Here is a 13,894-nt window from a genome sequence, read left to right as displayed (position 1 = left end):
ACCTGACTGCACAAAAGAATTGTCTGCACAATTGTGTCCCTTTTTTGAACTAGGATTATCATCAATATTTATTTATCTATCCATTTTATGTATTTGTCTTTTAATTCAATTCAATTCATGTACTATTATAGCTTTTCTTTACAACAAATAGGAATTTTAGTGCATGACATGACATGCCTACCATGTTTCCCCGTACCTGAAGTTCTAAATACCAAAAAGATCTAAAAACCGAACTTTTTTAGCGGCCATGACCTGATGTCACAAGTTGAAAACATTTGCCCATGTGGGACTCTGAGGCTCTGTTGGGGCCAGTTTGGTAACCACGTAGCTCAGAACCAGCCGGGAAGATAGACGCTGAAAGGCTGGATGTCGGTTCAGAGAAGCAGGCCAGAATCTCGAGCCCTTGGTGAGCGACTGGAGGAAGTCGGCGGGGCCAGGCAGCGCATGGGGAGAAATGAGGAGAAATCAGAATGCCGATTGTCCTTGTTTCAGGTAACTCCCTCCCCTCTCTCTTTCCGTTTCTTCTTTACCCTCCACTACACTTGGTTTACAAACTCCAAGCCGCTGTCTCCTGGCCTCAAGCGGCCAGAAGAATCCTTTGTCCCGGCGCCATCAAGGGGAGCTTCCTCCCAGGCAAGAGTGGGGACCAACGTTTCGGGCCTGAGCCCTTCTTCGAGGCATAAGCAAATCTTTTATTTCTTTTCAATAAAATAAAACTCTTAGCTCAGGCCCGAAACGTCGGTGATATATCTTTACCTCCCGCGGGCGTAGCGAGACTGGCTGAGATCCTCCAGCATCTTTTTGGGTTACTGAAGTATCACAGAATGAATGATTCTGAATCCACTCTGCAACTCTCCTCTCAATTCCTCATATGTTGTAACACCGGTTTAAACAAGAGGAAAGATCTATTGTAACTTTACTACAATCACAGCGTCTGCAGACTTCTGTGTTTCCTTCTCCATCAATCACTCGCACAACTTTTCTCCACAGTATTTTTGACTGTATTTTTTTCCCCAAAAGACTTCCGCCTGATTTAATCTCAAAGGAATGCATCTATAGATTTGAGGAGGAGTTCCCTGGTAAGACGGCTATTTAAACCTGCTCTGGAAAGCGGACTGTCAAAGCTCAGCACTGAAGAGCCAATGCTTCTACTTCTGCTATTTGCCACTGCTGCCATACCCTCCGTAAGTTGATTTCCCCTTTCCGTTTCCTTCAGGGTACTCTGGGAGGTGCGCAGGCTGTTTCCATTTCTGTGCGAGTGCGCTTCAGCGCAGGGTACGGGGGTCCGCCGTGCTCCTGAGCGTCAGCAGGAGCTGCACTGCCCAAGGTGTCCCTACATCGTGGTAGCAGACCCTTTCGGCCCACAAGCCCATGCTGCCCAATTACTCCAGAATGGCCTGCAACTCCTAGTAAGCTTTTGAATGGTGGGAGGACAACAGGAGGACCCCCCACGCAGACACGGGGGAGAACGTACAAACTCCTTCCAGACAGCACGGGATTCAAACACAGTCACTGGCGCTGTAACAGCATTGCACTAACCGCTACGCTAACCGTGCCTCCCCCTTTCGGGCATGCCCAGCTCGCCAGACTATGCTCTCTCTCCAACAGCACAGCCTGGCTTGTGGCATTAGCAACACCTAAGACAAAGGTACACAAACTCCTGCAATTCATGCATTTGGTCCGCCCTCTCCGGGGTATTCCCTTCGCCCTACTCAATGCTGCTGAGAACTAACTTCTTTTTCTCTCTTTCTCAGTTCGGAGGAATGATCGCAGACCTGAAACGTAAACCATTGTTCCTCTCTCCGCAGATGCTGCCCGACCGGCTGAGTGTTTTTTAAAAATTGCTGTTTATATTTCAGATTTCCACCATCTACAGTTTTCTGCTTGACATCTTGACTTAACCCCGAAGAACAAAATGCAGGAAAATGCACTGATGCTCGAGATGCTTCACTTGATATGAGTCAGATGTGGGGCAGAAATCAAAGGTGGGGGGGGGGGAGATTTTATTTTATGATGTGATGCGTCATTCAAATCTAGAATTGCCTACCAGGCTCAAGGGAAGGGCTTTCAATAGTAACTTTCAAGAGGGCATTGATTAAACAAGAAAAGAAGGGCAGAGAGCTGATAAATGGAATCCCAGGGGCTCGTATGGGAATTGATGGGTTGAATGAATCACCCAGTCGTGCAGAGGGGTCTAGATCGGCCATTCTCCATCTTTCATCGGCTAAGGACTCCTTCAAGCTCTGCTCAAAGTTTGTGGGGGTAAAACGTGAAAGTGGTTGTCGTAAAAACACGACGCTGGAGAAACCAGCGTCCTTTATGTAGCAAAGATAAAGACTTGTCCGCTTCACAGGGGAAGGGGGCCCATAAACTGAAGGGCTCAAGCCCGAAACGTCGGTTCTGTATCTTTATCTTTGCTGTATAAAGGACCCGTTTTGCCTTGCTGAATTTCTCCGGCGTCAAGTTTTTACGTCAACCGCGGTGTTTGCAGATTTTTGTGTTTTTACTTTATTTTGGAGAAACTCAGCAGGTCACACAGTTTACCTTATAGAGCAAAGGCAAAGATACATAACCAACGTGTTGGGCTTGAGCCCTCCATTGTGGTATGGGCTTAGGGAGTTCAAGGCCATAGAACTTGAGAGCAGCGGGGATTACAGATGGGGGGGGGGGGGAGAGAGAGATTCCTACAGAACTCCCTCCAGAGAGCAAAGCAGAACGTCTTCAGATTTCGCCGAGTTTTGCAGTAGACAGAAGTAAAACATGAAAGTTTGCAGACCCCGTGACTGAAGTAAAAACACAAAGCTGGAGAAACTCAGCAGGTCAAACGGTGGACTTTATACGGCAAAGATGACAAGGTGTTGGGTTTGAACCCTACAGTTTATGGGCCCCTCCCTTCCCTTGTGAAGCAGTCAAGTTCTGCTTCCTTCTGTTAGGTGAGATGTGAAGAAAACAAAGCTTTTACTTAAACACGATGTGTTCCCTGGGGTGGGGGTGGAGCCTCCCCTCCCTCATTGAGAATGGCTGGTCTGGAACCATGGAGGGAATTACTCTCACACACAACTGACAGATTTTGTGACAGTAAATGAGGAGAGGAACTGGGGACTGGGTTGGAAAGGATAGATGGATGCAGGAAAGTGGGAGCAAGGCACAGAACGCTGGAATAACTTAGCAGGTCGGACAGGATCCGGGAAGGGCAATAGATAGGCAGCGTTTCAGGCCATAATGAATGAGTTCTTCATGAAGGATTAGGACGCAACTTCAGGACGCCCACTTAAAACAGAGAGATTTCTTCAGCCAGCGAGCTGCGAACCTCTGGAATTTTCTCCCACGGGCAGCTGTGGAGGCCAGGGGCATTTATAAAGAGAGATTGATAGCTCTCTGAATAGTCAGTGGATGAGATGATGTTACGGGACGATCGAAGCTCAGGGGAGACTCGTGCACTTCTGAATGAGGAAACTAATACCAAGGTCCATGCTTACAGGCTGGTCAGAATGCCAGTGGGACAATCAACAACGATGGAGTCTGCGAATGCTCAGTGTTCCTTCCTGACAACACGTTCCCAGTGCAACGGATGGAGTACTTGGAGAAAGTATCATGGATGCTTAATATCAGTGTCCAACAAGAAATCAGGAAGGTAAGCGTCTCCTAGTCCCCACCATTCAGATGGTGCGCCAGGGATTAGCATTGCATTGAGTCAAGCCAAAGAAAAGATTATTCTCATGTGCATTGCCCAACCCCTTAAGATAGCGGTTCTCAACCCTTTTATTTCCACTCGCACTCCACTTTAAGTAATCCCTTACTAACCACGGAGCACCTACGGCATAGGATTGGAGGAATGAAACACGACTGATTGCACTCAGAGACTCGTGAGGAGTAAAACAGGCTTTTAATAGCTTGCAATCAATGGCCAGTAGACACAGTAGTCCTCAGGTGAATCTGAGGGAAGTCAGGAAAACCAGGGTTTATATTGGGGTGGGTGAGGAGGAACCAGGCATTAGAACAACACACAGACCGTGAAGTCCAGCTCACTGCATTTACCTCTTCCTTCAGAGCCTGTGGGTGAAAAACAGAGACCGTTCATTCAAAAAAACCTAATAGTTTACAAATATTTATGTTGAGTCTGTCAGGGGGTCTAGTTATTTTGGTTGAGCGCCTCATACTGGAGGGAATTGGGCTTCTTGGACCCCCTGTGATACAGGGTTACTGGGCCTTGAGGGGTCCGGCTCTGGTCGCGGAGTGGATTGAACCACTTCCCGAGCTGTGTCGTCCGGAACTCCGGGGGTGGGGTACTTGGTGGTTCCTGGCTCGTCTGAGGTGTCGGACATTCAGCTCCGGCGGGTGCCGGGTCTCTGATCGAGACGGCATCCTCTCTGCCGTCAGGCATTACGTCGGGTTGGCGTGCAGCAGGTGCACCCTCTCGATCAGGGGCGTCTCTCTTGCTCCTCCTTGAATGCTTTCTCAGCAGGACTGGGCCCGGTGCCATTAGCCAAGCCGGGAGGGTGGTCCCAGACGTGGATTTCCTCTGGGGACAGAGGGTCGACCTGGAGCCTGCTTGGCTTCAACAGGGCTTCCATCCTGCTTCAAATTGTAATGTGACTGATTACACTCAGAGACAAGTGAGGTGTACAAACACACTTTTAATAGCTTACAATCAATGGCACAGTAGTCCTCAGGGGAATCTGAGGTAAGGTGGGAAAACTAGGGTTTATATTGGGGTGGGTGAGGGTGGAGCCAAGGGACGAGCCAGCCATCTGAACAACTCACTGTGTAATATGAGAGGGGTATTTCTCAATGGGCGAATCTGGTTGAAATAAATTATTAATTATCTATGTATGATATGGATTCTGTTTGTATCAATGAGGACAGTTACATTCATAGGCCTTATCACACCGTGGGCGACCAATGACCCTACTTGGACACAGGAGAAATTTCCAGGAAGCCAGGACCTCCCAGGGCCTTTCACACAGTGGTCCAAATTGCCTGTAATTGTCTGCCCCCCCCTCCCAGCAGGGACATAGTAACACATTACGCATTCACAGGAGGCCCTACCGGAAGTTAGATGTCTGTGTGTGTGTGTGTGTGTGGGGGTGTGTTTGTGTGTTGGGCGAGAGGTTATATTTATTTGTGTGTGGGGGGAGGGGTATGTGACTATATTTATATGTGCATATGTATATTCACACACACACACACACACACACACACACACACACACACACACACACACACACACACACACACACACACACACACACACACACACACACACACACTTTCCCCTGCTTGGCCATTTGTCAATTCTGACCACAGGGAGAGGGTGGCCCGAGGAAATTACCCGGGTCCGTGGCGCCCAGGTAAGTTTCCCAGGCCGACATTTTCACATCGCCGGTTCGCGGGAGGGTTCCCGGAAAAATTTCCCCAGAGTTCCCATTTTACACGGCGGTGTGAAAGGGCCTAGTGAACTTTTACTGGTTCAAAGTAGAATGTACTGTAAGTGTGAGGCGCACGGCAGTGGGACACATGAAGCAAGCCTTATTGCAAGCCAGTGCAGATAATCTTCTGGTTCCTAAGACCAGCTTCCAGATCAGCTGAAGCACAAATGCAGACAACACTGTTCCATACAAAATAGTAAAACACAGAACTGGCCCTTTGGCTCATGATGTTGTGCAATCTTCAGACTGGTAAAATCACGCAAAGTCTATCTAAGTTAAAAAAAATTGTCTGGTGATAAATTCAACAAACTTTCACCTGAGAATGTTCTCTCCCAGAAAAAGAATGAATGAACAAACTTATTGTCACTCACCAATAAGTAAAAAAAAAACTAGGAAACAATGATTATAAATTAAATTAGCATTTGAGAGAAAAATTATACAGTTAAACCCCTGGTATCCAGCAGCTATGGGGGATTGGCAGATGCCGGATAAGTGTATTTTCTGGTTGCTTGAGACTTACAGTGCCTAACTAATACACCTGTATTGAATAAACAGTTAAAAAGACAAAAATACTGTACTGTGCTTAGACTGAACAAACTTCACCTGCACAAACTTTAAAGAATTCTACTTTATTTTCAATCACATTCTTTGAAAACGTTTAACCGTCGCTGCATCTGCAGGTTCATCCCCCTCCACGGAGCCGCCCGTAAGACGAACAATAACATAATTAACCCGCCCCCCCCAAGTTTACAGATAAAGCTCTGACCGGGGCGACTGTTACTAAGCAGGGATAAGGTGACACTTAAAGAGAGTCGCCCCCAACGTTGAGCGGCATCAATCAGCTCTTCGTCCCGGGCGACGGGATTGCCGTTTCACACAACTTAATTCAAACAGCTGCTACGAGCAAAGCACGACCAAGGCTGAATATTTGCTCCCATCTTCACCAAAGGTCTGTGTGTTACTTTAGAGAACATTCACTTTTACAATTTTAAACTTATAGACCTATTCTTAAAAATTTATTTTCCTCGATTTTTTTGCCGGTTGCTTGAATTCCAGATACCAGGAGTTTCACTGGTAACTGGTAACTGATCAAAGGATAGTTAAATATTCACAGTTGCTGTAAGGGTACAGATCCTGGAGTACTGTTCTGGTTAGGGTAGCACAGGGACGTTCAAGAGCCTGATAGTTGTAGGGAAGAAACAGGAAGGTATGGGAGTTCAGGCTTCCTGACATTCTGCCAGATCAGGATGATGGGGATCCTTTATGATGTTAGCTACCTTCTCAAGTCAGCGCCTCATGTAGATGTCCTCAACTCCATCCGAGCAGACTCTGTGTTTGGTAAGGAATCTGACTACAAATGAAGCAGGGCTGTTTCAAGGTTAATGACACGTGCAAAACCATTGCCCCCACCTTTCCTAATTTCAGATTTCTGATTTCAGATTCATTGTCAGAATACATACATGACATTACATATAATCCTGAGATTCTTGTTCTTGTGGGCGAGGCAGAATCACCACTTATTGGTAGTGCAACAAAAAAAACACTTTGCAATGCACATGTTAACAAATAAAGAAATGTAAACAAACTGACTGCAATACCAAGAGGAAAAGAAAAATCAATAAAATGCACAAGTCCCTGATTGAGTTTGATGTTGAGGAGTCTGACGGTGGAGGGGGAACAGCTGATCCGGAACCTGGTGAGTGCGAGTCTTGTAGCCCCTACACCTCTTCCCTGATGGCAGCAGCGAGAACAGAGCGCGTGAGCCAGGCGGTGTGGATCCTTGATGATCACTTGACGGCAGCACTCCCCGTGGATGTTGTCGACGGTGGGGAGGGGTTTTTCCTGTGATGTCCTGGGCTGCGTCCATTGCCTTTTGCAGGGCTTTATGGTGTCTCCATACCAGACCGCAATGCAGCCCATGATACAGATGTGTGATCCACCCCAATCTGTCACCTAATTGGATGATATGGTTTGGAGTGAATGGTCTGTCGGTGGGGTGAAGGGGTCTATGGTTTCTTTGCCCCTAGGGGTGGCTGTGACCCATGCACGTTTACTGTGTAGGTGCAGGAATACGAGCGGATTCTCTCCGTGCACGCGGGGAAGCTGCTGAACCTGACCCAGCGGGTGGAGAGCATCGAGACGGGAGGCTCCTACACCCAGCTCGACTTTGAGTTGCTGAAGCTGGAGATCCGAGAGCTGGTGTCACTCACCAATCAGCTGAAGGTCACAGTCAATGGAAGCAACGTCATCATTGATCAGCTTTACAAAGAGGTCAGCAAGATCCTTTACAAGTTTAAAAAAACACCATTCAACTTACTTCCCTGCATAGAGATTTTATTGCTTCAATTTTGACTGGTCAATCACCAGAGAGTGGGGTTTTTTTTATATACTCCATGTTTGCTTTAATTCTTATGTTTAAATTCTTCAACAAAATACAATTTACCTTTGAAAAAAATCTTTAAAATTTAAAGTAAACAATAACCATTAAATTTTAGTAATGCTATTCAAAATAAACAGCATACACAATCCCTACTACAAAAAATGAAGTCGTTTTAAAGCAACTTTCGCACCAACTATCATGGAAATCTGCTGGCAATCTAAGGAATTAAAGTGTAATCTATTAGATGACATATACCATAGTTTCAAACATGCTACATTGAATTCAATACAAAAATATTACAAAGCAAAAGATGATGCCAAGTATGCCATAGAGTCTGTGCTTGCTCTTGCAGGGCAATGCAGCTATTTCATTTCCTATTTTCTTGCTCTAGTATCCACCACCAATTTAAAAAATCCAATTCCCTTTTAAAGAAATTGTGCATCCATCTCACTTTCAGGTAATGCAAAAGGTAATGCTCCTTTTTTGCCTGAATTCCAAATCCATCCTCATTTACTTATTCTGTCCATTCAAGTCACAGCTTACCAGAGAGTGGTTGAAGTAAAAACACCAAATGCTGGAGAAACTCAGCAGATCAAACCGTGCCCTTTATGTAGCAAAGATAAAGATACAGAACCGACGTTTCGGACTTGAGCCCTTCATCAAGGTGTGAGAAAATGCAGGCAGGGGTCCGAACAAAAGAGTGGGGCGTGGGGGAGGTCAAAGGTCAGGGATGATAGGTGGAGAAAGGAGGGAGAGGACAGCAACAATGAAGGGAGGGGGTGTTGGCTGGGTGGGTGGAAGAACTGGAAAGGGGCAAGCAAGTTCAGTGGAAAGCAGTGAAGTCAATGTTCGTGCCATCTGGCTGGAGGGGGCCCAGATGGAAGATAAGGTGTTGTTCCTCCAATCTGCGGGTGGTCAGGGTGGGACAGGTCATAAGGCCAGGTGAGTGCTGGAGTGTCACCCGGAATTGAAATGGTTGGCCTCTGGGAGGTCGCTGTGTTGGGTGAATGGAGAGGAGGTGCTGAGCGAAGTGATCTCCCAGCCTGTGACCAGTCTCTCCAATGTAGAGAATGCCGCAAAGGGTGCACCGGATGCAGTAAATCAGTCCTCTGGGTGTACAAGAGGATTTTATTGTAGGAGTACATACATGATATCACATAGAGCCCTGAGATTCTTTGTCCTGCAGTAGAAGAGAATTATCATCAACAAGAGGACAATGACCTCTTTAAAATAAAATGTTTAATGTGCTTTGCAGGTGTGATCACCAAATAAAATTGCAGGGAGCTGGATAAGATGAATTCAAAATAAAAGTGTGGTCTGAGATGAGGCAGAAGGCTCTTGAGTGGTCCAGGACCAGAGACACCTGAAGACGGAGCAATAGAAATAGGGGGAGGGAGGTATTTATGATGCTTAAACTGGGGCAAGATGGCAGGAAGTTAGGAGATGCAGTAGAGGCTGACGTACTGGAGACGGCAGTCTCAGGATGCATGGCCCACCGCCGAAGAGTAAACGAACTTCCTTGAGGCGGACTGTGGTCAATCTCTGGAATTCTAAGCATTGAGGCAATGATTCTGTTCAAGATGAATGAATGAATTTCTAGGAGGGAGTTGGGCAGAGAGTGTAGAACATGGCGTTGGTAGGTCAATCAGACTCTCAATGCAGAGTTTCAACTGAGTGTAGTGACATGGCCAGCAAACCCCTGGGATAGGTGGGACAACGGGAATCTGGAACTTTCTTCCCCCAAAAGCTTTCGTCGGTGAGGTTCAAGTTGAAAAAATTATGATGAATGAATACTTTGTGAGGATTGTGGAAGTAAAGCAGTAGATTTTGTCTGAACCTTCCTGACCTATGCGGGACCTTGCCAAAGGCCTTACTAATAATGGCGGTGAGGAGAAAATTTTAAGGTGAATTTTCTGATCAGCAATACCGCTGAATCCGATGTCCTTGTTGTCGCTTATCCCAACTATATTGTGCATTCCAGATTCAGAACATGTCACACACTGTCAGTCAGCTGGAGTCTTACGACAAGCTCAACGTGCTGGCGATCCGCAGGGAAATCGCATCTCTGAGGAAACGTCTCAGTGACTGTGAAGAGAATCAGGCTTCTTCCAATCCAAGGCCCGTCGACTATGGTGAGTTCCTAATCCAGGTGCTTCTGTGAAACGGGGACGAGTTAGATCATCAGCTTGTTACACAGCCATAAACTTGCCCAGCCGCACCAATAGTGGTTACCGTGTGCACCAATGGAAAGGTAAATGAAGCCATCAAACAAGTTACCGGAGGATAAAGACAAGTGGAACAGCAGGGATAGGGGCAGATGCAAGCACATAGGGAAGGAGAAAGAAACAGGGTAACAGGGGACTTGGTGGGGGAGGATGGCGGGAGAAGGTTCGGAAAAAACACAGTGTGGGAGGACCTGGGTGGTTGAGAAGGAAGGAGAAAAGAACCAGAGTTTTTCCAAACTTGGAGAATTCAATGCTCACGCCATATAGATGAGCCAGGTGGGGTTAGGAACACACAGAACTACTGGTCTCGCATAGGCAGTAAAGATAGATCACCGATGTTTCGGGCCTCGGGAGCTCCGAAGGGTGGACGGCTGGAGCCGGGGCAGGAGTCCGCAATCGAGCCTGTGAGCAGCTGGGACTGAAGTGAGAGACTGCGGTCGACGTTTACACGAGCTACCTGAAAAATTCCAGATTTCTTGGCCAAAAATAAAGGGGGTCGACTTTATATGAGATTGAATTTTACTCATGCATGTACAGTATATGAAATGATATTTTAAGATTATTTATTTGTAACATGATACCACAGCATTAGGAGAGCTGAAGTGTGCAGTAGTGTGCAATTACAATGTGACGATTTCCATTGGCATTTTCCATTTTACTATGGAGATGGGAACATAAATAAAAATACTGTGCAGTTGTGAATTATTTGCTTCCATAGAGCCAGAGAAGCAGGCCACCTCAGCCCCTCTAGTCTGTGCTGAACCATTTTATTTTCCTAGTTCCACTGACCTGCACCCAGCCCATTCCCCTCCCATCCACACACCTGTCCAAATTCTTCTCAAATGTTAACATTGAGCCCACATTCACCACCTCAGCCGGCAGCTTGTTCCACACTCCCGCTGCTCTCTGTGTGAAGAAGTTCCCCCCTTAAACTCTTCCCCTTTCACCCTTAACCCATGCCCTCTGGTTTGTATCTCACCGACCCTCAGGGGAAAAAGCCGACCTACATTTACTCCGTCTACCCCCTCATCACTTTAAATACCTTTATCAAATCTCCCCTCATTCCATGTTCCAGGGAATAAAGTTCTAATCCGTTTAACAGTTCCTGAAGTCCAGGTAACATCCTAGTAAATCTTCTCTGCCCTCTTTCAATCTTATTGATATCTTTCCTGTAGTCAGGTGACCAAAACTGCACACAATACTCCAAATTTGGCCTCACCAATGTCTGACAACATAACATCCCAGCTCCTGTATTCAGTATTTTGATTTATGAAGGCCAATTTACCAAAAGCTCTCTTTACAACCCTCTATCTGTGATGCCACTTTCAGGGAATTATGTATTTGTATTCCCAGGTCCTTCTGTTCTACTGCACTCCTCTGTGCCAGACCATTCACCGTGTACGTCCTTTCTTGGTTTGTCCTTCCAAATTCCAACACCTCACTCTTGCCTGCATTAAGTTCCATCTGCCCTTTTTCCAGCCCATTTTCCCAGCTGATCCAAACATTGAAAACCTTCTTTGCTGTCCGCATCGCCTCCAACCTTAGTGTCATCTGCAAACCTGCTGATCCAATTTACCAGATTATCATCCAGATCGTTGATATAGATGGCAAACAATATCAGCACCGATCCCTGAGGCCCACCACTAATCACAGGCCTCCAGTCTGAGAAGCATCATCCACCACTATTCTCTGGCTTCTCCCGTCCACCCATTGTTGAATCCAGTTCACTACTTCACCACGAATACTGAGCGTCTGAACTTTCCTGACCTATGCGGGACCTTGCCAAAGGCCTTACTAATAATGGCGGTGAGGAGAAAATTTTAAGGTGAATTTTCTGATCAGCAGCTCAAAATCCATAAAATAATCCCAGAAATGTTCAGGAAACCACATCTGTGTTGTCCAGTGATATCAAAGATATTCTGAAATGAATGAAATCTACTCAAGATGGGAGCTTCCTGGTTGGCAGGGGCACAGCGGAATGAATGGCCTGCTTCTGAGCTAGATGCCTCTGGGATCCAATAAGAAGAATGATATTTGGGGGAACGGGAGGGCCCGCATTGCAACTACATTCAATTCTTTTATTTCTCCAGGGAGCTGCAATCACAGAGGCTTACTCAACATAACTGAGCCTTTCATCGTACAACTAAACTGGAGAAAAGAGAATTACAAATTCGGAGCTTGGGGCAAAGATCCCTCTCCCTTGCCTGCTAAAAATGAGCTGTACTTTGTGGCACCGCTGGAAAATGTTCGGGTTCTCTACACCTTCCAACTTTATTCCACATACGACAATTTACTGTTGAATAGGAATCCAATCAGCAAAAGACTTCCAAACCAACACCTAGCGCAGGGGAGTGGGATGGTTTTGTACAATAACACCTTGTATTATAATTGTTACAACAGTAGGGATATATGTGGGTATAATGTGGACACAGGGGCTGTGGAAAGACACACTCTGGCCAACGCAGCCTTCAACGATAGGTTCTCGTATCAGGGGGTTAAATATCAGGACATCGACTTTGCAGTGGATGAAATGGGGTTGTGGGTTATTTACTCCACTGATCAAAATGCTGGGAATATAATTATTGGTAAAATTAATATCACATCCTTCTCCGTGGAGAGGACGTGGCTCACGAAGCAGTTCAAATCTGGGGTGACCAACACCTTCATGATTTGCGGGGTGTTGTACGCCATCAGACCCATCAGCACACACGAGGAGGAGATTTTCTATACATTTGACACCAGGACGGGTGAGGAAGGCAAGATTGCGATAAAGATGGAGAAGCTATTGGAGACATTCCAGAGCGTGAGCTACAATCCATCCGATCACAAGTTGTACGCATTCAGTGATGGCTACGAGGTGACGTATGATGTGCTTTTTAAACCCTTTGTACAGCCCTCTAACTAAGCACGATTCCAGTGCCTCCACTTTAACCCATTAGCAAACCAATCAGCTGAGACTGAATCACTGGGAAATCAGGGTTAAATTTGCATTTAATCTCCACCTTAACATTAAGGTTTAAACAATGGGTTTGCAACCAAAATTACTCAGATTGGCAGGGTGGTGGGTGGAAATGGTGCTTGTATTCGCCAAAGTTTTAAAAAATTCTCTCAGGGTAGAGCATTAGGGAGCAGAAGAATTTAATTTTCGTCCTCATTTGTTCTGCAAACTTCTTTTGCAATTTCCCCCCCCCTCCAATATCTGGCGTAGAGATATTTTAATCACAGCGTCTGCAGCGTTTTACTGAAGAGTAACTGTGCGATTGGAACATTTCTTTGGCAAGAAAGTTTTTCCTGATCAGTAATCCTGTCACGATGAGATTATCGGTAAATGACTTCAGAATTAAATGTGACTGTTTTAATAAACAACATCAAAGTGGAGTCAAGAGCTCCTTGTTGTATCTTACTAAAAGTTTTTGTTCACATCCTTGGCTCGTCATTATTACGCGGCCCTGTTCAAAGATGCCGCAACTTAATCCAAGAGTATTTTCCTTACACAGGTCACTACATTCAACGGCAAAAGTTTCTTCTTCATCACCCGCCATCTTCCCCTTAAAACAAGATGCTGTTTCAATATTTCAGGTGGATGAACTGGACATTATTTTGGAGAGCAGACAGGACTAACATTTGTTCCTCACTCGACACCAAAAATTGAGGACTGTCCATTGGGATTAGTGGGATCCTTCTGCGCACACACTTTCTGCGGTCCAATCATGGTACAACCCCGAAATCCACAGTTAGCCAAAACATTTTAAACATTCCGGACAACTGAGGATAGCCGCAACAAATCAGAAATCTTAATTTAGCCAAAATTTTTTCTAGCTGAACTGACTGGGGATGTCAGGCTCCCAGTGGTGGCCGCA

General features: G+C 46.0%; 1 protein-coding gene across 1 annotated transcript; it reads left to right on the top strand.

The window, feature by feature from the left end:
- Positions 1-1,090: 1,090 nt before the first annotated feature.
- LOC138748840 (olfactomedin-4-like) lies at positions 1,091-13,454 on the top strand. Its single transcript, XM_069909653.1, has 5 exons — positions 1,091-1,184; positions 3,482-3,634; positions 7,491-7,700; positions 9,791-9,941; positions 12,125-13,454. The coding sequence occupies exons 1-5, from the start codon at positions 1,143-1,145 to the stop codon at positions 12,937-12,939; spliced, it is 1,371 nt and encodes a 456-aa protein (XP_069765754.1). The 5' UTR covers positions 1,091-1,142; the 3' UTR covers positions 12,940-13,454.
- The last annotated feature ends 440 nt before the right edge of the window (positions 13,455-13,894 follow it).

This window comes from Narcine bancroftii, chromosome 13, assembly GCF_036971445.1.
Source record: "Narcine bancroftii isolate sNarBan1 chromosome 13, sNarBan1.hap1, whole genome shotgun sequence".
Lineage (NCBI taxonomy): Eukaryota > Metazoa > Chordata > Chondrichthyes > Torpediniformes > Narcinidae > Narcine > Narcine bancroftii.
This window is presented reverse-complemented; position numbering and strand designations above follow the sequence as displayed.